General features: G+C 40.1%; 1 protein-coding gene across 2 annotated transcripts in view; it reads right to left on the bottom strand.

The window, feature by feature from the left end:
• The window catches only part of ITGA2 (integrin subunit alpha 2), a 108851-nt gene that overhangs the window by 74417 nt on the left and 11041 nt on the right, over positions 1-23393 (bottom strand). Inside the window, exon 2 of one of the 2 annotated variants that reach the window (XM_081517743.1) lies at positions 2308-2428. The exons of the other annotated variant lie outside the window; for it this stretch is intronic. Within the exon in view, the coding sequence (XP_081373869.1) occupies positions 2308-2428 (121 nt within the window). The remainder of the gene's footprint in view (positions 1-2307; positions 2429-23393) is intronic. 2 annotated transcript variants of the gene reach the window in all.

Here is a 23393-nt window from a genome sequence, read left to right as displayed (position 1 = left end):
GGGGTTGGCACTTAGCCTCTGGCATTATTCATGGCTGCCTGATCTGCACATCCATCTTCCTCAAGAGTACTGGAGTAGGGTGCCATTGCCTTCTCCGACTCTATTCCACATGCCTTTAAGTCAAGGTCTATGCTTTGTACTGTCTGCACCTCATATAGCATCCAGCCTGTGGTGCATTAGAAGATCACATCCGTGACTTGGATGTTACGAGGCCACGTCAGGGAGTGACCTAGGCTAGCATGTTAGGCCAGCTTATATTCTCTTTCCTTCCTGCTTCACACCCCCACAGGGTGCAGCCCTCAGGTAAGACCTCCCTTCTTTGCTTCCTGGGGGTGGGGTATGTACATTCCAGCTGGTGGTTGTACTAGGCTTGAGGGAAGAAGTCCTTGATAAGCCTCACCATACATTTTAACAGAAAGCTCTGTGTTTATGTATCTTACAGTAATGTCATGAGAAGGTCAAGGCAGGATTTAGAAATGTCTGGTGTCCTTGAGTCTTGAAATAACCCTCTCAGCACCAGATTCTCACCACAAATTAATACATTTGTCTTTTTAAACATTTTTATTTTATATTGGAGCAGAGTTGGTTAGCCATGTTGTGTTAGTTTCAGATGTACAGCAAAGTGATTCATTTATACATATGCATACATCTATTCTTTTTCAAATTCTTTTCCCATTTAGGTTATTACATAGTATTGAGCAGAGCTCCCTGTAACGCGTCTGTCTTCTAGCAATAGTTTATGTACTTAAACGGAATCTTGGAGAGAGAAAGGAGACAGGGCTCACTTGGCCAGCACTCTGCCTGCTAGATTCCTGTCAACTTTGTCCCTTTGGGTAACTTCCAACCCACAATGTGGCCAGTGGCTGAGCTGCCAGCAATCCTTGACATCTCTAATAGTATCTATTGCTGATGGTGGCTCTTTCTCTGTCCCAGAAAAACTGTAACTTAAAAAGAATCACCTCAAGTTTAATGCCAGGTTGTCCTCAGCAAGGCCATGCTTACGAAGTGGACCATCAGAACTCATCTGAAGGTCTTGTTCAGCTTCTATGTCAGTCGGTCTATAAGAGATCACTTTGTAACTTCCTCCAGTGAACCAGTTGGAACTACGACTTTCATTCAGTAATCAAGAAAATAATTACTGACCCTCTACTCAAGATCAGCTGCCACTCTGGGTTCTGAGCACACACCAGTGCCCAAAGCAATGTGCCTACACTCAGAGACAGAGCAGAAGCTGGGTCCTGGGCGTAGAAACACATAAAGATAATTTCAGATAGTAATAACCGCTATTCAGAAAATAAAAGGCTAGAGACAACTGGGAGCAGTTGTGAAGTGCTAATTCAGACAGGTAGGTTCTGAAAGGTCTCTTTGAAAAGGAGGCATTTGAGCTGAAACTGAGAGATAAGAGCCAAAATCTTGGGAAGACAGCCCCTTCCAGGAGAAAAGCAGTGACCAAAGCTCTGAAGCAGGAACGAGTTAATACTCTTCTCCTGCCAGTTCACCTCCACTCTTAAGACCCAGCTCACGATTCACCTCTTCTGTGACACCTTCGGAGACATGCTACCCTCTTGAGTATCATTTCATTTTGTTTCCCTATCATACAGACAGGCACACAACAAAATGTGAATCATTGGGATCCTGAATGTTTGTTTGAATTCCATTTTTTTAGAGCACCAGACGTAAGCTCATGAAGGAAAAGGGGTATAAATTATAGCCCTTATCTGATAAACTAATAACTGCCCAGTTAATCATCAGAAAGAGCTCTAAATGAGCCAGGATCTCCCTGGAGTTTTCTGCTGCAACAGGGAGCATGAATGCTTGTGAGGACCCTTAGCCACCTGGAGTAGGGAATGCTGACCTAAAATGAAGCCAAGTGACAAAGCTTTGCTGAAGGAGAAAATGTAGGGAACAATTCTACCATCTAGAAATGGTCCAGAGGTAGCGTTAGCTAGTCGAACACTTATAAAACCTAATGGATACCAGTTTATGGAGTAAGAAAGGAAGATAAATCTATCCATCTACCTACCTGTCTGTTTATCTATCATCAAATGATCAAAATCTGGTATTATGATTTCACAATGGAATATTTAGAGAAAACTTTCTATCTAGGTTTTTTTAAAAAAGTACTTGTAAGTCATCCCATTAGTTACCAATCTGAGATTTACCAAGTCTGAAAGAAAAATTCTTCATTTAAGGATGTTTGAGGGCTACCAATTAATAACATTTTCATGCATCAATCTGAACAAGCAATTGTAGTCAAATATTAAATTTATTTAATGATTTTACTGAAAACAGAAAGAATGTTCTTACCAGTTGCCTTTTGGATTTATAAACTGCTGCACTGCATAGCCAAATTGTTCACTTGAAGGACCAGAAAATATCTTTGCTTTTGGGAGACCAACGTTGTATGCCACACAACAGTTTAAAATGCCTATTAAAGAAAAATGAAAACAGTCCATATTTACATTTTCTGAATATAAGGTTGTAATATAATTCTCAAAGGCCACTTAAAAAAAAAACTGATTGAAATAATAATTATTCTCCATCAATGTTTACCAAAAGTTTTAAGTATTAATCTGAGGCCCTGGCAGCATGCTAAGTACTTTATTTGCATGACTCACTATTTCATTTGGCGTCATAGAAACTCTGGAATATGATTGCTATTATTATACTTGCTTTGCAGAAATTTCTGAAGTTGTTGGAAATACGTGTGTCTCAGGTAGAAAGGGATAAGGGAAGGCCAGGATAAGCTATCTGAAGAGCTTGAACTCTTAAACCACATATTACCTTTAGGGAATCTTAAGTAACTCTGGTTCTATTTGTCCTTCCTAATGCAAGAAGACTCTAAGCCACCCAAAGGCAGGGTCAGAAGGTTATCTTCTATTTCTCCTGAAGATCCTAACATGAACTCTGTATGAAATGTCTGTTGGAAAAGCATTGCTGACTACATCAAAGGAGGTTTAAAAAAAACACAGCTGCTTGAAAATTGTTTCATTTCTTTCAGAAGGGATCACTTGTGAGGAAGAAAATGTAGGGAAAGGGGTCATATGTTTTATTCCAGCAGGAACTGCAGAAGTGGTTTTGCTTTTTGATGTGTCTTTATGAATACTCGAGAAACAATATTCATTTTCAAAAACAACAAAGGCCCTGATAGGATAAAACCTGGATAGATCTTTTTGAAAAACCTTGTTTTTGATGGAAAGAAAAAAGGGGAAAGAGTCGGGTTGATGAAGACCACCCTCTCTGACACATCCTGGAGAAAGAAGGTAGTGTGGACATTAATATTCTCTATAGAAATGGGATGCGGTTTCCCAGGTGGCGCTAGTGGTAAAGAACCCGGCTGCCAGTGCGAGAAACATAAGAGACGCGGGTTCGATTCCTGGGTTGGGAAGATCCCCTGGAGAAGGAAATGGCAACCCACTCCAGTATTCTTGCCTGGAGAATCCCCATGGACAGAGGAGCCTGGTGGGCTACAGTCCATGGGGTCGCAAAGAGTCAGACATGACTGAAGCGACTTAGTGCACAGAAATGGGAACAGGCTTCAAGCTGTTTGAGATCAGTAGTTATCTTTGCAGACACTGAAGGCAATGAGAGTTCTTCAAAACTGACATCAAAGTTCCATAACTATGTGTCTTCACAAAGGAATACCCCACTTTCTGGGCAACACTGAAAGTGCATTATTGTTTCAGGCATTGAAAAGATGGAGGAAAAGGGCTGGCTCTCCTGTTATGCCCTTGTACATTGGGAGCAGATTCTGAAATGTGCTCCAAAGGAATAATGAGGTTGGTGATGAAGCTTTGGGGACTGAAAGTAGTTGACATTCCTCTTCACATGCCAAAATCACTCCACCATAGATGTGTTCATTCAAGAGTGCTCAGCTCATTATTGGCTTTTTTTTTTTTTTAAGAAATAATGTGCTGCCAGGAAGAGAAGGACAAATAATTTTCAAATACTCTATAGCAAACACTACACAGCTTTACATTTGCAAATTTTCTCCTTAATATCATTTTTTCAAATGCACCACGCCTTTATCCTTTTCAGGAAATTAAATGCAAGTGAAAATAACACAGTATTGGAAGCAGAGAACCAGAACTGACATTCAGAATTCTGGTGTTTCCAATCAAGAGTTTAACTTTGCCCCATAGTACAGAACTTAGTAAATTCTATTTAAATACGTTACCAATGAAATGAAATGACCTCATTTTCCCCCCATTAATTAGACATTGGCAAATCATGTCATGACATGAAATCATAATAGCTTCCATTTTATCACCTACAAGTTAAATTTTATATATATATATGTGTGTGTGTGTGTGTGTGTGTGTGTGTGTGGGCATATACACTTATATATATACTATATATACTATGTGTATACGTACATACATACACATGTATCAGTTCAGTTCAGTTTTGTCACTAGTCGTATCTGACTTTTTGCACCCCCATGGATTACAGCGTGCCAGGCCAATCTGTCCATCACCAACTCCCAGAGTCCACCCAAACCCATGTCCATTGAGTGGGTGATGCCATCCAACCATCTCATCCTCTGTCGTCCCCTTCTCCACCTGCCCTCAATCTTTGCCAGCATCAGGGTCTTTTCCAATGAGTCAGCTCTTCGCATCAGGTGGCCAAAGTATTGGAGTTTCAGCTTCAATATCAGTCCTTCCAACGAACACCCAGGACTGATCTCCTTTAGGATGGACTGGTTGGATCTCCTTGCAGTCCAAGGGACTCTCAAGAGTCTTCTCTAACACCACAGTTCAAAAGCATCAATTCTTCAGAGCCAAGCCTTCTTTATAGTCCAACTCGCACATCCATACATGACTACTGGAAAAACCATAGCCTTGACTAGGCGGACCTTTGTTGACAAAGTAATGTCTCTGCTTTTTAATATGCTGTCTAGGTTGGTCACAACTTTCCTTCCAAGGAGTAAATATCTTTTAATTTCATGCTCTAGTTACCATCTGCAGTGATTTTGGAGCCCAAAACAAATAAAGCCCGACACTGTTTCCACTGTTTCCCCATCTATTGCCATGAAGTGATGGGACCGGATGCCATGATCTTCATTTTCTGAATGCTGAGTTTTAAGCCAACTTTTTCACTCTCTTCTTTCACTTTCATCAAGAGGCTCTTTAGTTCTTTTTCACTTTCTGCCATAAGGGTGGTGTCATCTGCATATCTGAGGTTATTGATATTTCTCCTGGCAATCTTGATTCCAGCTTGTGCTTCATCCAGCTCAGCATTTCTCATGATGTTCTCTGCATATAAGTTAAATAAGCAGGGTGACAATAGACAGCCTTGACGTACTCCTTTTCCTATTTGGAACCAGTCTGTTGTTCCATGTCCAGTTCTAACTGTTGCTTCCTGACCTGCATACAGATTTCTCAACAGGCAGGTCAGGTGGTCTGGTATTCCCATCTCTTTCAGAATTTTCCACAGTTTATTGTGATCCACACAGTCAAAGGCTTTCACATGGTCAATAAAGCAAAAATAGATGTTTTTCTGGAATCTCTTGCTTTTTCGATGATCCAGCAGATGTTGGCAATTTGATCTCTGGTTCCTCTGCTTTTTTCTAAATCCAGCTTGAACATCTGGAAGTTCATGGTTCACGTATTGCTGAAGCTTGGCTTGGAGAACTTTGAGCATTACTTTGCTAGTGTGTGAGATGAGTGCAATTGTGCAGTAGTTTGAGCATTCTTTGGCATTGCCTTTCTTTGCAATTGGAATGAAAACTGACCTTTTCCAGTCCCGTGACCACTGCTGAGTTTTCCAAATTTGCTGGCATATTGAGTGCAGCACTTTTATAGCATCATCTTTTAGGATTTGAAATAGCTCAACTGGAATTCCGTCACCTCCACTAGCTTTGTTTGTAGTGATGCTTCCTAAGGCCCACTTGACTTCCCATTCCAGGATGTCTGGCTCTAGGTGAGTGATCACACCATTGTGATTATCTTACACACATATATAAAATATTAGTTAAAAATATAAATCATATCATGTTTCTGCTTAAAATACCCCAATGTCTGAGAATAAAATCTAATTTCCTTATCACAGTTTCAAAAGTCCTTCATGATCTGGCCCCTATGTATGTGGTGACTTTCACTTTCCACCACCCTCTCCGCTCACTGCATTCCAGCCACAGTGGCTCTCCTTCTGTCCCTTGAACACATCCAGTTCACTCTGCTTAGAGCCTTTGAAGCATCCTGACCCACTGCCTACAACACTCTTCTCAACTCAGTATTTATCCTGCCCTCTATCCATCAGTTAGATCTTTGCTCAAATAGGTCTCTGCTATCCTTGTAGAGACCACCCCCGACTCATCTACCAGTATACATCCTCCTCGATCATTATGCTATCACAGCACTTATCATCCGAAACAATCTTGTGTATCTGCATTGTTTTGTCTCTGCCTACTAAAACCTAAGCAACTTAAGAGTCCAGATCTTATTTCTTTTATTCACTCTTATTTTCTCAGCACCTAGGATAATATTTGTTGTATGAAGTAAATTTTCAATGAATATATGTTATTTGATGATGATATGGAATATAGGCAAAATTAAGAGAAGAAAGATAATTCATAATCATATCATTCTAATGAAAGTACAGGTAATTTGGATTTACTATTTCCTTCTAGTATTTTTTCCAATATTTAAACCATAATGTATATTCCAATTTGTAGCCTACTATTTCTTAACGCTTATGTTGGCCTGCCTATGTCAAAATCATCTTGATTCATTTGATCCCCACAACAGCACTGAAACAGCAAAAACTAGGGATTATTAGAGGTTAGACGTTTTTCTTCCTCAGTGTCACTCAGTTGGTGGCTGAGATCTGCGTCTTGGTCTGGCTCATCATGTCAACCTTATAGTCCAGAATTTCTATTCGTAAATAGTCTGCTCATTTTTCTCACAAAACATGATCTGCTCCATCACAACGCCTTCATCCCACTGATCCTAAATCTCTTCTTATCTGATACATCAGTCCCTCCCTGAAGAGCCTCCCCTTTTGATTAAGTCTCTCTGTTCTCTATATTTATTTTTTCAAATATATATTTATAACTCACTATGTCACCATTTCACACTTAGCCTATGATAGCTAATTAGCTTTTACAAATTTATGTAAATATTCTAATTCAATGTCTATTTCCTCTTTACAATCCCACTGCTTATAGTAATGTGTTCCTATGTCTGTCATAACTGAATCATATGGAAAATGACAACCTACTTGGTTCATCCTCTTTCCTTACACCCTAAACATGCCCATATACTAAAAAATGAATCATTCAAAAATATTTCTCCAATTCCTTTGTGCTAGGCATTTTCCTAAGTCCTGGGGACAGAAGCTTTTTAACTTATGTGCAGAGTACATCATGCAAAATGCTGGGCTGGATGAAGCACAAGCTGGAATCAAGATTGCCGGGAGAAATAGCAATAACCTCAGATATGCAGGTAACACCACCTTTACAGCAGAAAGTGAAGAAGAACTAAAGAGCCTCTTGATGAAAGTGAAAGAGAAGAGTAAAAAAGTTGGCTTAAAACTCAGCATTCAGAAAATGAAGATCATGGCATCTGGTCCCATCACTTCATGGCAAATAGATGGAGAAACAATGAAAACAGTGACAGACTTTATTTTCTTGGGCTTCAAAATCACTACCGATAGTGACTGCAGCCATGAAATTAAAAGACGCTTGCTCCTTGGAAGAAAAGTTATGACCAACCTAGACAGCATATTAAAAAGCAGATATGTTACTTTGTCAACAAAGGTCCGCCTAGTCAAGGCTATGGTTTTTCCAGTAGTCACATATGGATGTGAGAGTTGGACTATAAAGAAAGTTTAGCACTGAAGAATTGATGCTTTTGAACTGTGGTGTTGGAGGAGGCTCTTGAGAGTCCCTTGGACTGCAAGGAGATCCAACCAGTCCATTCTAAAGGAGATGGGTCCTGGATGTTCATTGGAAGGACTGATGTTGAAGCTGAAACTCCAATACTTTGGCCACCTGATGTGAAGAATTGACTCATTTGAAAAGACCCTGATGCTGGGAAAGATTGAAGGCGGGAGGAGAAGGGGATAACAGAGGATGAGATGGTTGGATGGCATCACTGACTCAATGAGTCGGTGAGACATGAGTTTGAGTAAACTCCAGGAGTTGGTGATGGACAGGGAGGCCTGGGGTGCTGCACTCCCTGGGGTCACAAAGAGTTGGACATGACTTAATGACTGAACTGACCTAGCAACAGAAGCAATGAACCAAACAGACAAGATCTCTGCTGTCATTGAGCTTCCATTCTTGTAATTGGAATAAGAAATAAAAAATTATATTATCATGGGATAAGTATTAAATTTCAGAAAGCTACAAATAATCTTGACCCAAGAGTTAAGAAGAGGATAAATCTAAGTTTGAAGGCTTCATTCATAGAAGAGGTGGCAATTTATATGGACCTTAGAGGATGAGCTGGAATTCACTACACAATGAGGAAGACCAAGGTCATTCCAGGCCTAGGGAACATCATGCTGAGTACTATGGAGACATGAAAGAAAAGACAATGGGGATGGTGAAAAAGTGGTCCAGCAAGTCACAGATTATTAATTTATACATTCCAGGTCTATAGTAGATATAGTGAGTTTCAAGGTCATGTCATTACCCAGAGTGTAACTCTTCCCTCCTGTCCTCATGTGTATGCTTGTGAATGCAGAAAGTACTTATCCAAGGTGACCTTGCTGTGTATTTGTTGACAGTAACCAAGCCTAAGTATTCAGTGAATCTCACCCAACATTATTGCAAAATTAAGCAATGCATGGTCCTGGATGGTTAACTAATTTCCTCTCTGTTCACAATTAAAGGGGGTCTTTCATTCTTGATTATAACCTGGCTTGTTGTCATTTTAATATCCACAGGCAAACCAGATAGTTAAGCACACATTGATTAATGCAAACTTCTTTTTTCTTCTACTCATTTAAAAATTTTATAGCACCTCCTGTCTAGAGAGTTCCTGCTCATCTCTGAAATAGATTTCTGGGAAACTTTAATAATTTAAGAATTAGTTTCAGCAAATATGGAGTTCATTCTACCACTTTATGTTGAAAACTGATTTTAAATTATAAGATTACAGATGAGATGTAGTTAACCCAGTTTCGTTCTCAAAATGTAGTGAGGCTCTGAAAGAACAAAATCTTATGAAAACAAGGGAAGAAATAAATGTATTAAACAAAACATGTCATTTTATACTTGCAACAAAATTTTGGGGGGAAGTGTCTTGACATCCATATCATTGTCAGAGCTTAATGACAAACATTTGCAGTAGAAGGAGAGTAATTTGTGTAGCTATTGCAAAAATTACAAATATATGTTGAAGGGCAGGTGGGGCTGGCTTTTCATGGAAGATATTCATTTGCAAAAAGATCCAGAGAGATAAAGGGAAAAATTCATGTTAACAGAATTAAGACCAAACACAAGAGGTAGAATTTGACAGAGAGGAGTATTTTAAATTAGGGCTCTCTTAAGGCATTCTGGCCCATTCCACAGATGCATGCTGATATTTGAGGGGAGGAAATACATCTGTTACATAGTTAACAAAAATATAAGAACTCTTTCAGATATAAAATAAGTCAAGGGGATGTAAGGTACAGCTTGGTGACTATAGTTAATAATACTGTATTGTGTATTTGAAAATTTATAAGGGAATAGACCTTAAAAGTTATCATCACAAGAAAAAATATATATAATTACATGTGATAAGAGAGCTTCCCTGGTGGACCAGCAGTAAAGAATCCACCTGCAATTCAAGAGATGTGGGTTCAGTCCCTGGGTCAGGAAGATCCCCTGGAGGAGGAAATGGCAACCCACTCCAGTACTCTTGCTTGGAAAATCCCATGGACAGAGGAGCCTGGCGGGCTACAGTCCATGGCGTTGCAAAGAGTTGAACATGACTTAGTGACTAAAGAACAACAAGAACAATAGATGTTAACTAGACATACTGTGGCAACCATTTGGCAAATATACATGTATCAAATCACTGTGTTGAAAACAACTCAGTCAAAAAATGGAAAGATCTAAATAGACATTTCTCCAAAGAAGACATATCTTCCAAAGAAGATAGTCAAAAAACATATGAAAAGATGCTAAACATCACTAATTATTAGAGAAATGAAAATCAAAATTACAATGAGGTACTGCCTCTTACCAATCAGAATGGCCATCATCAAAAAATCCACAAACAATAATCTGGAGAGGATGTGGAAGAAAGGAGACCCTCCTAGACTGTTGGTGGGAACGTAAATTGGTACAACCACTATAGAGAACAGTACGGAGGTTCTTGAGAAAACTAAAATTAGAACTACCATAACTATCATATAACCCAATGATCCCATTTCTGGGCATATATCCCTGAGAAAATCATAATTCAAAATGATACACGCACTCCGATGCTCACTGCAGTACTATTTACAATTTCCAAGACATGGAAACAACCTAAACATCCACTGACAGATGAATGAATAAAGAAAATGTGATACGTATATACAATGGAATATTACTCAGCCATAAAAAGAATAAAATAACTGCCATTTGTAGCTATATGGATGGACCTAGAGATTATCATACTAAGTGAAGTAAGTCTGACAGAGAAAGGCAAATATCATATGATATTACTTATATATGGAATTTAATAAAAATGATACAAATAAACTTATTTACAAAACAGAAAACAACCCACAGATCTCAAAATCAAACTTACAGTTACCAAAGGGAAAATGTGGGGGGGGGGAGTGATAAATTAGGAGATTGGGATTAATTTATACGCACTGTGCTGTGCTGTGCTGCGCTAAGCTGCTTCAGTTGTGTCTGACTTTTTGTAACCCTAAGGACTATAGCCCACCAGGCTTCTCTGAACATGGGACTTCCAGGCAAGAGTACTGGAGTGGGTTGCCATGCCCTACCTCCAGGGATCGAACCTGCATCTCCTGCATTGGCAGGCAGGTTCTTTACCACTGGTGCTACCTGGGAAGCACCAAATATACATACTCCTGTATATAAAACAGATACCTAATAAGGACTCACCGTATAGCACAGGGAACTCTACTCAATATTCTGTAATAACCTATATGAAAAAGAACCTGAAAAAGAATATATGTATTTGTATAACTGATTTACTTTGCTGTAACAAAGAAACACAACACTGTAAGTCAAATGTACTCCAGTAAAAAATTTTTTAAAAAATCACTGCACTGTACACTTGAAGCTAATATTATATGTCAATTATATCTCAATAAAAAATAAAATCCACATTACTCATCTACAGGAACTCCAAGGCCTGCATCTCTGTTCAAGTGCCAGCCCAGGGTGTCACTGCTCCAAGGACATGGAGCACACCTCTACCCTCTGCCTGGTGAGGACTGGACCTCAGAAGCTGCAGAGGTATTGGCAGAAGCAGGGAAACAGGGCAGTGAGCTGAGCATTGCAAGGACAGCAGAAAGGGGCAGCTGTCACCAAGATATAGAGAACCTCTCTTTGAGGACAGTTCTCCAGGTTCCCAGGAGAACTGGGCTGAAGAGTCCAGGAGAAACTCTTTCATCTAGATCAGGGATGGGTGAAACTCCAGGTATGATCTATCTTAGGGCAGATTTCTCCCGATCTGGGGATCTACTAACCTCAAAAACAAGTTCTCTGCTTCTGAAAAAGGATGGTGTAATCTGTGATAGAACTTTCCATTTAAAGGGAGAGATTCAAAGGAATAAAGGAGTCAATGGTACCAAGAAAGTTTAACATAGCAGGTCAAATTCTATTAGGTTTTAAGGTCTGAAAATAACCCTCTACTGCTCAAGGCTCCACCCTCTGGGCCTGCCATAGCTCTACTAGCCTCTGCTTCTCTTTCCCCTTCAGTCCAAGAGTAGCATTTCTGCTGAGACCACATTTCTATAAACCTTGTAGGCCTCTTGTGTATGTCATGGGGATCGGTGCCATTAGACAAGAGGGCTCTCCACAGACCTTTCCTGGATACCTCTCTCACTTCCTGGCCTCTGTGAGATGGTTGAGAGGATCCAGGAATCCCACACCGAGTCCATTCAGCAAAACGCTTTCCAACCACACCCTTGGCCTTCTCTTCAGAGCACACTCTCCTAACAATCAGTCTCCTAATGTTTGCTTTTTAAAACAACTATGGACAGGTTGAGAATTTCTTAAATCATTAAGTACTGATCTTTTTTAAAATCGATTAATTAATTTATTTTTGGCTGTGCTGGGTCTTCATTGCTGGGCTTTCTCTAGTTGCAGCGAGCAGGGGCTACTCTCTAGCTGCAGTGTGCGGCCTTCTCACGGTGGTGCCTTCTCTTGAGGAGCACGGGCTCTAGGGTGCACAGGCTTCAGTAGCTGAGGCACACAGTCTCAGGAATTGTGGCTCACAGGCTTGGTTGCCCTGCTGCATGTGGAATCTTCCTGAACAGGGATCGAACCCGTGTCTCCAACATTGGCTGGTGGATTCTTAACCACTGGACCACCAGGGAAATCCAGCGCCGTTCTTCTTTGTTTAATACTTTCTTCCTCAATTTATCTTTTCTCTTGCACTTCACTACATTCAACAAGGGAAAAAGGCAGGCTGCCCCTTCAACAGTTTGCTCAGAAATCTCCTCAGCTAAATGTATAAGTTCATTGCTTGAAAACTTCCCACACACCAGTAGGACACAATCAGACCAAACTTTCTGCCACTATAAAACCAGGGTCACCTTTCCTCCAGTTTCCAACCACACATTCCTCATTTCCTTCTGAGCCCTCACTGCAAGTGGCTTTGATGTTCACATTTCTACCAACAACTTCCACACAGCAATCATCAAAGCCTCAGGTTCAAAGCCTCTCCGTCTAAATAAGGTAATAGTCACAGATTTGGAAGATTGGGATGTAGAAATATCTTTGGGGGGACTACCGTTCAACTCAATACAGTGGGTCTGCCAGTAATGCAAAGTCCAGACTGAGGTCTGCCTGGGTTGTGTTTGTAGTGAGAAGCCTTGAGGGCGAGGTGATCTCACTCTCCAGGACAAAGAACGGGTGGGCTGACTTCTTGCTGTAAAACAGCAGGTCACCAAACTCACTTTTCCTCTCTCATAATGCAGCCTACTGAATGTGCAGGCTTCCGTTTGGACCCCTTCCCATGGCCCTCGTGAGCCTTCATGGGGAAGCACAACGGGAACTGGTGTAAACATGCTCGCGCTGCCTGCCATGCTGTAAGTAATAAAGTGCTTGGTCTCTAACTCAGGAATCTCATGTCATCTGTCAGTGTCCATGAAATGGCAATGGGCTAATGTATTAGCTTGTACATAGGATAAAATCAAAGAGCAGGCCTGTCAGAGTAGAGAAGAAACACTCCCCAGTCTGGATACTGAGGACTGAATGACAATGAAAATGGATATCTCCTGGGGGTTCAGACAAATCTTAGGGGAGCACTGTATTTTCCTACAAGGGTGGAATAGGGATTCAAAAGAAGTATCTTTCAATTTTAAGAAGCAAAGGGGCTCCAGCTGATGTCTGGGCAACGATTTCATAATTTGCTCTGCTTTGTAATTTTATGGCCACTTTTTTTCCAATGGTGTGTGTACGTATCATTTATTTGATAATTACTCTGCATTCATGTTAAAAAAAAACGTGTATCACTTCCCTGCAGAAATGAATGTATCACTCTGCAGTTAAGTTTTAGGGAGTGTTATGGATGAGTTGTATCTTCCTCAAATTCCCACATTGAAACCCTAATTCCCAATGAGACTATATATGAAGATAGGACCTTTAAGGAGGCATTAACAATTGGGTTGGGCTTCCTGGGTGGCTCAGTGGTCAAGAATCTGCCTGCAATACAGGAGCCACAGGAGACGCAGGTTCGATTTCTGGGTCGGGAAGATCCCCTGGAGTAGGAAATGGCAACCCACTCCAGTATTCTTGGAAAATTCCGTGGACAGATGAGCCTGGTGGGCTACAGTCCATGGGGTCACAAGGAGTTGGACAAGACTGAAGCGACTTAGCAGAGTTTGCTATGGCAGGCACTGCACCATCCATCCCAGCCAATAATTGGGTTAAAAGAGATCATAAAGGTGGGAACCTAATTTTATAGGACTGGTGTTCATATAAGAAGAGGAAGAGACACTAGATCTCTCACTCTCCACGTACATACAGAAGAAAGGTCACATGAGGATGCAGCCGGAAGTCTACAAGCCAGGAAGAGCGGCATTACCAGAAACCAACCCTAAGGGTCCTTTGATCTTGGAACATTAATACGATCTCCAGAACCATGAGAAAATAAATTCCTGTTGTTAAAGCCACCCATTCAGGTGTACCTTGTTATGGCAGCAACTATAGCAGACTAAGACAGGGGGAAAAGGATTATATTGATATCAGACATTTTCAATTTACTATACTGTGTTTCAAAGACAAGCCTGTCAATATACAGATGCACATATACAAAAGAGATATATACTAATTCAAGTTATATCTTTTAAAGTTCATATTTTGTACAAAAAAATACAAGTCATTTTTTGTGACAAAGTAAGCACATCAAGTGGGCTGGAAGAAACACAAGCTGGAATCAAGATTGCCGGGAGAAATATCAATAACCTCAGATACGCGGATGACACCACCCTTATGGCAGAAAGTGAAGAAGAACTAAAGAGCCTCTTGATGAAGGTGAAGGAGGAGAGTGAAAAAGTTGGCTTAAAGCTCAACGTTCAGAAAACTAAGATCATGGCATCTGGTCCCATCACTCCATGGGAAATAGATGGGGAAACAGTGGAAACAGTGTCAGACTTTACTTTTTTGGGCTCCAGAATCACTGCTGATGGTGACTGCAGCCATGAAATTAAAAGACGCTTACTACTTGGAAGGAAGGTTATGGCCAACCTAGATAGCATGTTTAAAAGCAGAGACATTACTTTGCCAACAAAAGTCCGTCTAGTCAAGACTATGGTTTTTCCAGTGGTCATGTATGGATGTGAGAGTTGGACGGTGAAGAAAGCTGAGCGCCAAAGAATTGATGCTTTTGAACTGTGGTGTTGGAGAAGACTCTTGAGAGTTTCTTGGACTGCAAGGAGATCCAATCAATCCATCCTAAAAGAGATCAATCCTGGGTGTTCATTGGAAGGTCTGATGTTGAAGCTGAAGCTCCAATACTTTGGCCACCTCATGCGAAGGGTTGACTCATTGGAAAAGACCCTAATGCTGGGTAGGATTGGGGGCGGGAGGAGAAGGGGAAGACAGAGGATGAGATGGTTGGATGGCATCACCGACTCGATGAACATGGGTTTGGGTAGACTCCGGGAGTTGGTGATGGACAGAGAGGCCTGGCGTGCTGCAATTCATGGGGTCGCAGAGAGTCGGACACGACTGAGCGACTGAACTGAACTGAAGCACATCAAGTATCAGAGTATTGTGGCATATTGTTAGGTGATTTTGATGTCCTTTTACAATTCTTGATCTTGCAGGCAATTAACATCTTCAAAAGTCTATAGCAATTGCTTCTTAAGTCCGTTTATTATGACTTAGCGCTTCCTAACAACTCAATAAATTCTCTTTTTTTTCACAATGATGTTGGAGGATGAGCTGCTATCTGGCAGACTCACTGGCTCCCAGTGGCCAAGAGGATGGGGTGAAGTACTGGGATACCAGCTCATCAGTCACTTTCTATTTTAACATTAAACTCCTTTTATGTGAAAGGAGAAACTCCTGTATCTTCCTTTCCCTCCTCGGAACAGCATTTGTGTCCATTTAGCAAGTCAGAGCCTGTAGAATAGCTTGCTCATTAACACGATGTGCCTGACACATCTCGAGGCCATGTATGGAGACAACAGACACAACTGAAGTTAGTTTTTCTTTTGTTATGTTTCTGTTCACAGGCCATTTCTCTACAGACTTTTGGTTTTCCCCTATCATTCTAGCCTGCACACTCTTCTTCTAACTCACCATTTGCATCTCTTATTGTGATGTACTATCTTGAAATGTTACTTATTGTTCTCCTGTGTAAGTTTTGTCTCAATAGTTACATAATTGTTGCCTCCCCATCCTATCTGACCTCACCTCCTACCCTATCTTTTAACTCACTTACCTGGCTCGTCCTTAAACTCACCCTGACATTTGTCCTTTTGTTTTGTCCTTTCTGCATGGAACCCTGTTCCCAGAGAGCTTTCTGTTTCTGCATCAAACATCAATCTATCAGAGCTGCCTTTCCTCACTACCTGTGGTGGTCAGCAGGTTCCCAGTGGTCCCCATCACCTGCTATCCATGCTTTTGTGTCATCCTCTTCCCTTGAGGGCAGGATCTGTGACTTCAAACCAATTGAAAGGAAGATTTGAAATGTAGACTCAAATATCATAGAGTATTACTTTTGTATTTACATTGCATAAAATTATAACTTCTACCTTGCTAGCGGATGTTATCATTTGTTGACAAAGCAGAGAGGCCCAGAGGGCAAGGAAGAGAAGGCAGCCTTCAGCTGAGAACCAGTGGGGAACTGAGGCACTAGGTCTGACAGCCCCAGACAAGATTAATTCTGCCAACAATTAAAAATGAGCAGAAGTGCATCCTTCCTCAGTTAAGCATTTAGATGAGATGCCTGCCCCTTGAGCCAGCACCTTTGACTGCAGTCTTATGAGAGATTCTGAAGCAGAGGATCCCAGTGAAGCCATGCCCAAATTCCTGACTCACCCAAATGATAAGGCAATAAATGTATATTAAGTTGCCCTAGGTGTGGTAATTTGCTATATAGCGAGAGACATAATATAACCCCAAGTTAAAAATAACTTTCCATTTCCCACTACCTGCACAGCATTTTCAGATCCCCTTACTGTGCTATTTTTTTTCTTAATAGAGCTTTATCTCATATGTTATATATAAATATTTATCTTTTTCATTTGTCTGCCAACCTTATTAGAATCTGTATTTGAAGAGTTAAGTTTTATAAGGATTGACACTTCAACAATTTGGGGCAGAATGTCTCCATAGGAAAAAATTTAAAAATTGTAGAACAAATTCAGATATAAAATTAAATACCTATTTAGAATAAGACAAGTAATCCTAGCATGCTAAATAGTTTTAAAAATTGAAAAATATTTAAAAAGCCATACATTTTACTGATTGCCTGACATACTCCTATAATACAGTTTGTCTTGGCTCTACATCTTTTGATCACCTCTTCACTTGATAACTTTATAAAATTGTATTCTCTAAAAAGTATTTCATTTTTTTGATATGGTAAATTGGTTTAAAATTATTATTATTTACAGTTTAAAAAGTTTCTTTCATTTCCATAATACCTTATTTGTAATGTCATGTAAATATTCAGGATTGTTATCCAGTATCTTGTGTGTGTGTGGGCATGTATGTGCATGCACACACTAGTCACTCAGTCGTGTCCGACTCTTTGTGACCCCATAGACCCCATGGGGTCACAAAGAGTTGGATACAACTGTCCATGGGATTCTCTAGGCAAGAATACTGGAGTGAGTTGTCATTTCCTCCTCCAGTGGATCTTCCCAACCCAGGGTTCAAACCCGGGTCACCTGTATTGCGAGCAGATTCTTCACCATCTGAGCCAGCAGGGAAGCCCCCCAATATCATACAGGAGGTATAATATTTCAAGGCACTTCAAATTTTCTTTTACAGGGATTAATCCAGAAACTTTATGAACTGATGACATTTATCAACCAGTCTGTTGTTGATTTCTTTGTTGAAATATGGTAGGGTATGAAAGAGACAATGATATAAACTTTCGCACATGTAACAAAAATACCAGACATGTGAATACATGGAAAGAGGCCTGAAGTGAGGGTCCTGATGCTTAAGCTTCACTTGTTTTATGGTAAATCTGCCTTTGTCCATAAAAGTCAGTGTTTTACCTATTCTGTTCACTGTTATATTTGCCAGTACTTGGAGTATTTACATGATTGTAGATCAATAAAAATCAGTTGAATTAATAGAAGGACTGCTGATTGTTTCACCTTTCCACTTAACAATAAGATATGCATCAGTTCAGTTCAGTTTAGTCGCTCAATCGTGTCCGACTCTTTGCAACCCCATGGACCGCAGCACGCCAGGCCTCCCTGTCCATCACCAACTCCCGGAGTCTACCCAAACTCATGTCCATTGAGTGGGTGATGCCATCCAACCATCTCATCCTCTGTCTTTCCCTTCTCTTTCCGCCCTCAATCTTTCCCAGCATCAGGGTCTTTTCAATGAGTCAGCTCTTCGCATCAGGTGGCCAAAGTATTGGTGATTCAGCTTCAACATCAGTCCTTCCAATGAATATTCAGGACTGATTTCCTTTAGGATTGACTGGTTGGATCTCCTTGCAGTCCAAGAGACTCTCAAGAGTCTTCTCCAATACCACAGTTCAAAAGCATCAGTTCTTCAGTGCTCAGCTTTCTTTATAGTCAACTCTCATATCCATACATGACTATTGGAAAAACCATAGCCTTGACTAGATGGACTTTTGTTGGCAAAGTAATGTCTCTGCTTTTTAATATGCTGTCTAGGTTGGTCATAACTTTCCTTCCAAGGAGTAAGTGTCTTTTAATTTCATGGCTGCAATCACCATCTGCAGTGATTTTGGAGCCCAGAAAAATAAAGTCAGACACTGTTTACACTGTTTCCCCTTCTATTTGCCATGAAGTGATGGGACTGGATGCCATGATCTTTATTTTCTGGATGTTGAGCTTTAAGCCAACCTTTTCACTCTCCTCTTTCACTTTCATCAAGAGGCTCTTTAGTTCTTTTTCACTTTCTGCCATAAAGGTGGTGTCATCTGCATATCTGTGGTTATTGATATTTCTCCCAGCAATCTTGATTCCAGCTTGTGCTTCATCCAGCCCAGAGTTTCTCATGATGTACTCTGCATATAAGTTAAATAAGCAGGGTGAAAATATACAGCCTTGACGTACTCCTTTTCCTATTTGGAACCAGTTAGAACTGGACATGGAGCAACAGAATGGTTCCAAAAAGCAAAAAGTTATGCATACAATGGTAGATAAGTAAAGATATGGTTCATTAACAAATATAAGTTCTAGACTAATTCAAAGAAAGATGCTTGAATTCACATTACTGAAAAGATACATTTTGAGATACAGTCCTCCTTCTGAGAAGAAGGATGAAAAGATAGATTAATACATATGTATACAAATATGGGCATACATTCGTTGGTTTTTAGTCTCTAAGTCGTGCCTGACTCTTTGTGATCCCATGGACTGAAGCCCACCAGGCTCCTCCATCTGCGGGATTTCCCAGGCAAGAATACTGGAGTGCGTGCATGCGTGCGTGCTCAGTCACTTCAGTCATGTCTGACCCTCTACAACTCCGTGGACCATGGCCTGCCAGGCTCCTCTGACCATGGGATTCTCCAGGCAAGAATACTGGAGCGGGTTGCCGTTTCCTTCTCAAATACTGGAGTGGATTGTATATAAAAATATACACACACATTTTATTTTCTATTTAGAATTTTAGAGAACATTTAACTTTACTTTTTACCTGGCTTTAGGAGAATCCTAAAAAGAAGATTGACTATATTTTGGGGTGACAAAGTGGCAGAACTATGCCAGTGCTGGAAGTACAAGAATTTTTTTTTTTTTAACTGAAAAATCCACACACTGGAGAAGACAAACAATACCTTGTAGAGTCTAAAAGCTTGGCCTCTGGTATTGGAATGGCTCTGTGACCTTGGACAAGCTATTCATCTTCTATAAGCCACCGCTTCTTCTTTGAAATAGACCCAATCTATAAGCCTACTTTACTGTGATCAGAGAGAGTATAATAAAATTCTCAACCCAGTGTCCAGCACATGATGTGCACCTAGTAAATATAGCTTGCTTTTGTGATTATTTTTACTATTAATATCATTCATTATATGTTACTGACAATAGCATCTTTTTTGATAAATTTTAAAAGGCATACCAATTTGTGATCCCACTTTCACCTCTGACATAAAAAGCATATCCTGAATAAGTTTCCATTTAAGTTTCTGAGAACTGCTGTGTAATGGGTAGGAGGACGGCATGTCTGCAATTTGCTGACAACACACTCACCATGAGAGCCAAGAAAACATTATCAGCCCATGGACCCTCCAGGAAGTCATGGACGCAGGAAATGGATTACTCAGACCCTGACTTTGAAACTAAGAAAACAGATTTCAAACTCTCAAGTGTAGTTAATCGTTACCTAGAATATGTATGACAACAGAAAACGGGCATAGGTCGCGTTAGATCCTTGAACACGTACAAAATTACAGGAAATCTTTCTCAATAGTATTGTCTTCATGCTGAAAGGACAATACTGTGGAAAGAATTTAGAAAATCCTTCCCCCTTCCTCTCAAAAAAAATAATAAAGCAGCTAAACTTAGAAATTATAGGCCCTTTGAAAAGAACCACACATTTATTCCATTGAGAGATTTAAGATCTACAATGTTTGGCTTATAGCTATAGTGCTTAAAAGAAAAAAAAGCAGTGCAAAAGCCAAAGGCATAAAATGATCCTTAAAACTGCTTCTGAAATACAGCAGTGCAACATTCTCCTGCTTTCATTAAAAAAGAAAACTGCAGTTTTTTCTTAAAAGTCTTTGTTTTGAGCATTAAATTTTATATTCAGTAAGGATCTAGATTCTCTTCCACAGGTGACATTAGAAATGGAAAGCAGAGTGCCTGGGCAGCTCCTTTGAATCCTCCATTTCCTCCAGTGTCTGACACTCTACCGCCAAATGACAGGCACTCCACTGAGGACCCTTAAAATAATGAATGATGATGAAAAGGATGAATACCAAGGATACGAATTTTGAAAAGTAACATTATATCTGCTTTTACAGCATGCAAAATACTTTTCTGTTCACAATTCCATTTGATCCTCCCAGTGACCCAGCAAGGTTGGGAATAGTTTGCCTGTGACTTATCCAAAGTCATCCAGAAATACGGCAATAAAATTAAAATTTCCTCTTCAGAGCTGGAGTTCCTCCCATGATGCCATGGACATGTTTGTTTAATATATTAAGGGTTCTCAACTAGGAGCAATTTTGTCCCTCGGGGGTCCTTTGGTAATGTCTAGGCACATTTTTGGTTGTCATACTGTTGTGGGGAAAGGGTGTGTCTACTGGCATTTAGTGGGTAGAGACCAGGGATGTCACTCAGCATCCTAAAGTACACAGGACAGCCCTCCTGCCACTCCTATTGTTCCATGCCCCCGAACAGTTACCTAGTCTCAAATGCCAATAATGCTTAAGTGATGGATCTAAACAATCAACGGTCTTATAAACACCATTAAGTTGATTAAGTCACTGTGGTGGTTTTAAAACATGTCTGGGACTGACTTAAGGCTTTTCCCATCGAGATGCTAAGTCTCCTCCCCTACAATCTAGGTGTGGTTTGGTAATTTCTTTGATGAATAGATGCAGTTGCATGATTTCTGAGTCTAGGTTAGAAAAGATCATGCAGTTTCTGCCACTTTTGAGAGGGACACTTGCCTTGGGATCCCTGAGTTGCCCAATAAGGAATCAGGCCACCCAGAGAGTGCCATGCTGGAGAAACCCCTTGATGGAACCACATGAAGCGAGACCTGCCTACCCTCTGACAGTAACCACATGAGGGACCTCAAGCCAGAATGGCCCAGCCAAGCTCTTCTCAAAGTCCTACGCAAGAAACCATGAGAGGTAACAAATGATGATCATCATTTTTAAGCCACTAAGTGTTAGGGTGATTGGTTACACGGCAACAGCTAACCAGAACAATCCTCAGAGACTCAAAGTCTAGTGCTCTGGCAAACAGAATGTCTTTTATTTCTCTCTGAAGTATTCTGACACAGAGAAGTATGGAAATCTTAACTACATGACTACAACTCCTCAAGTGAAATGGATTATAATCCATTTTGGAAGTAGGGGACAAGGAGAAGTTTATCAAAGAAATTTTCAGAAGAAATTGTGAAGGCTATCTTGACATGATAGACTGCAGGTTGGAGTCCTGGACTTCAGTCATTTTTCAAAAGCTAGTTATTGTAAAAATGAGGCAGGTTTTGGCAATACTAGATGATCTCTTGAGGCTTCTTCTAGGACTACCTAGAATATCCTACTCTAATATATTTTTCAAAAGATAGACATTTTAAAATTGTAACTTAAAATGTACTCTGATGAATATAAAGAGTGAGAATTAAAATAAATATGAAGCACCAGTTTACAGTCACCAAACTATAAGAAGTTTAAAAAAACCTACAAAAAATAAATTAAAGTTTAATGCTGGTAAAAGTGGTAAAAGTCACACACTACTGATGACCACAGTGTTCAGTATGCAAGAAGAGCTAAAAAATAAAGATAAGTTTTGATCCAGTAATGTTGCTTTTGGAAATTGTCCAAAAGGAAAAAGAAAGAAAAAACTTCTCATACAATGATATTTATAGCCACATTACTTGCAATAGGGGGAAAAAACCCACAGGAAACAACCTAAATATCCAACAATGGGACAATAGTTAACCATGACATAGCAGGATATATTAATGTAAAGTTATAAATATAAGGACCACATGGAAAAGCATATACAAAAGATAAGTGAAAAGAGTAAATGAGTCATTTTCATATAAACGTGATTATATCTATGAAAATTTACTTTCACATGAAAATCAAAAGAAAGAAATATATTTTTTTCTGTTAACATGAATATCAGTACATCGTTTTCTATAAGGATATTGAAATATTCTGCTTTATAAAGAAAAAGCAGTATATGCTCCAGTATCACTCCAGTACTCTCGCCTGGGAAACCCTATGGACGGAGGAGCCTGGTAGGCTGCAGCCCATGGGGTCGCGAAGAGTCGGACACGACTGAGCAACTTCACTTTCACTTTTCACTTTCATGCACTGGAGGAGGAAATGGCAACCTACTCCAGTGTTCTTGCCTGGAGAATCCCAGGGACGGAAGAGCCTGGTGGGCTGCCGTCTATGGGGTCGCACAGAGTCGGACACGACTGACGTGACTTAGCAGCAGCTCCAGTATACTCTATAAACTTAAAGTATTAATCAAGTTTAGCACTTTGATGGACATATTTACCTCATACTATTGAAATTCTGTCTTTATTTTTAAAAATTTTTTACCAATCATTTTCTGGATGCTTACAGCATGCCAGGTCCTGGGAATACAATGATAAATAGAATGAAAGGTAATCTTAAAAGTGTATTCAGTGGGAAAGATAGTCAAGTTGAAGATAAATTATAGTGCTGCTTTATGAAAACAGAAAAGGGGAACAGGAAAGGGCTTTTTAGGGGGGGAAAGATGTCTGCACTGTCCTAATACTTTTATTTATCTTGTTATTTGTAAACAGCACCATCTTAGTTTGACATTTCAAGACAAAGGAGAAACATTCCAAAATCCAACAAACTTTCTCCATGTGAAAAAAAATCAACTAAAGGAAT

This window comes from Giraffa tippelskirchi, chromosome 8 (assembly GCF_054371585.1).
Source record: "Giraffa tippelskirchi isolate mGirTip1 chromosome 8, T2T-mGirTip1v1.2.pri, whole genome shotgun sequence".
Classification (NCBI taxonomy): Eukaryota; Metazoa; Chordata; class Mammalia; order Artiodactyla; family Giraffidae; genus Giraffa; species Giraffa tippelskirchi.
Note: the sequence above shows the minus strand (reverse complement) of the source record. Positions and strands in the feature narration are given on the sequence as shown.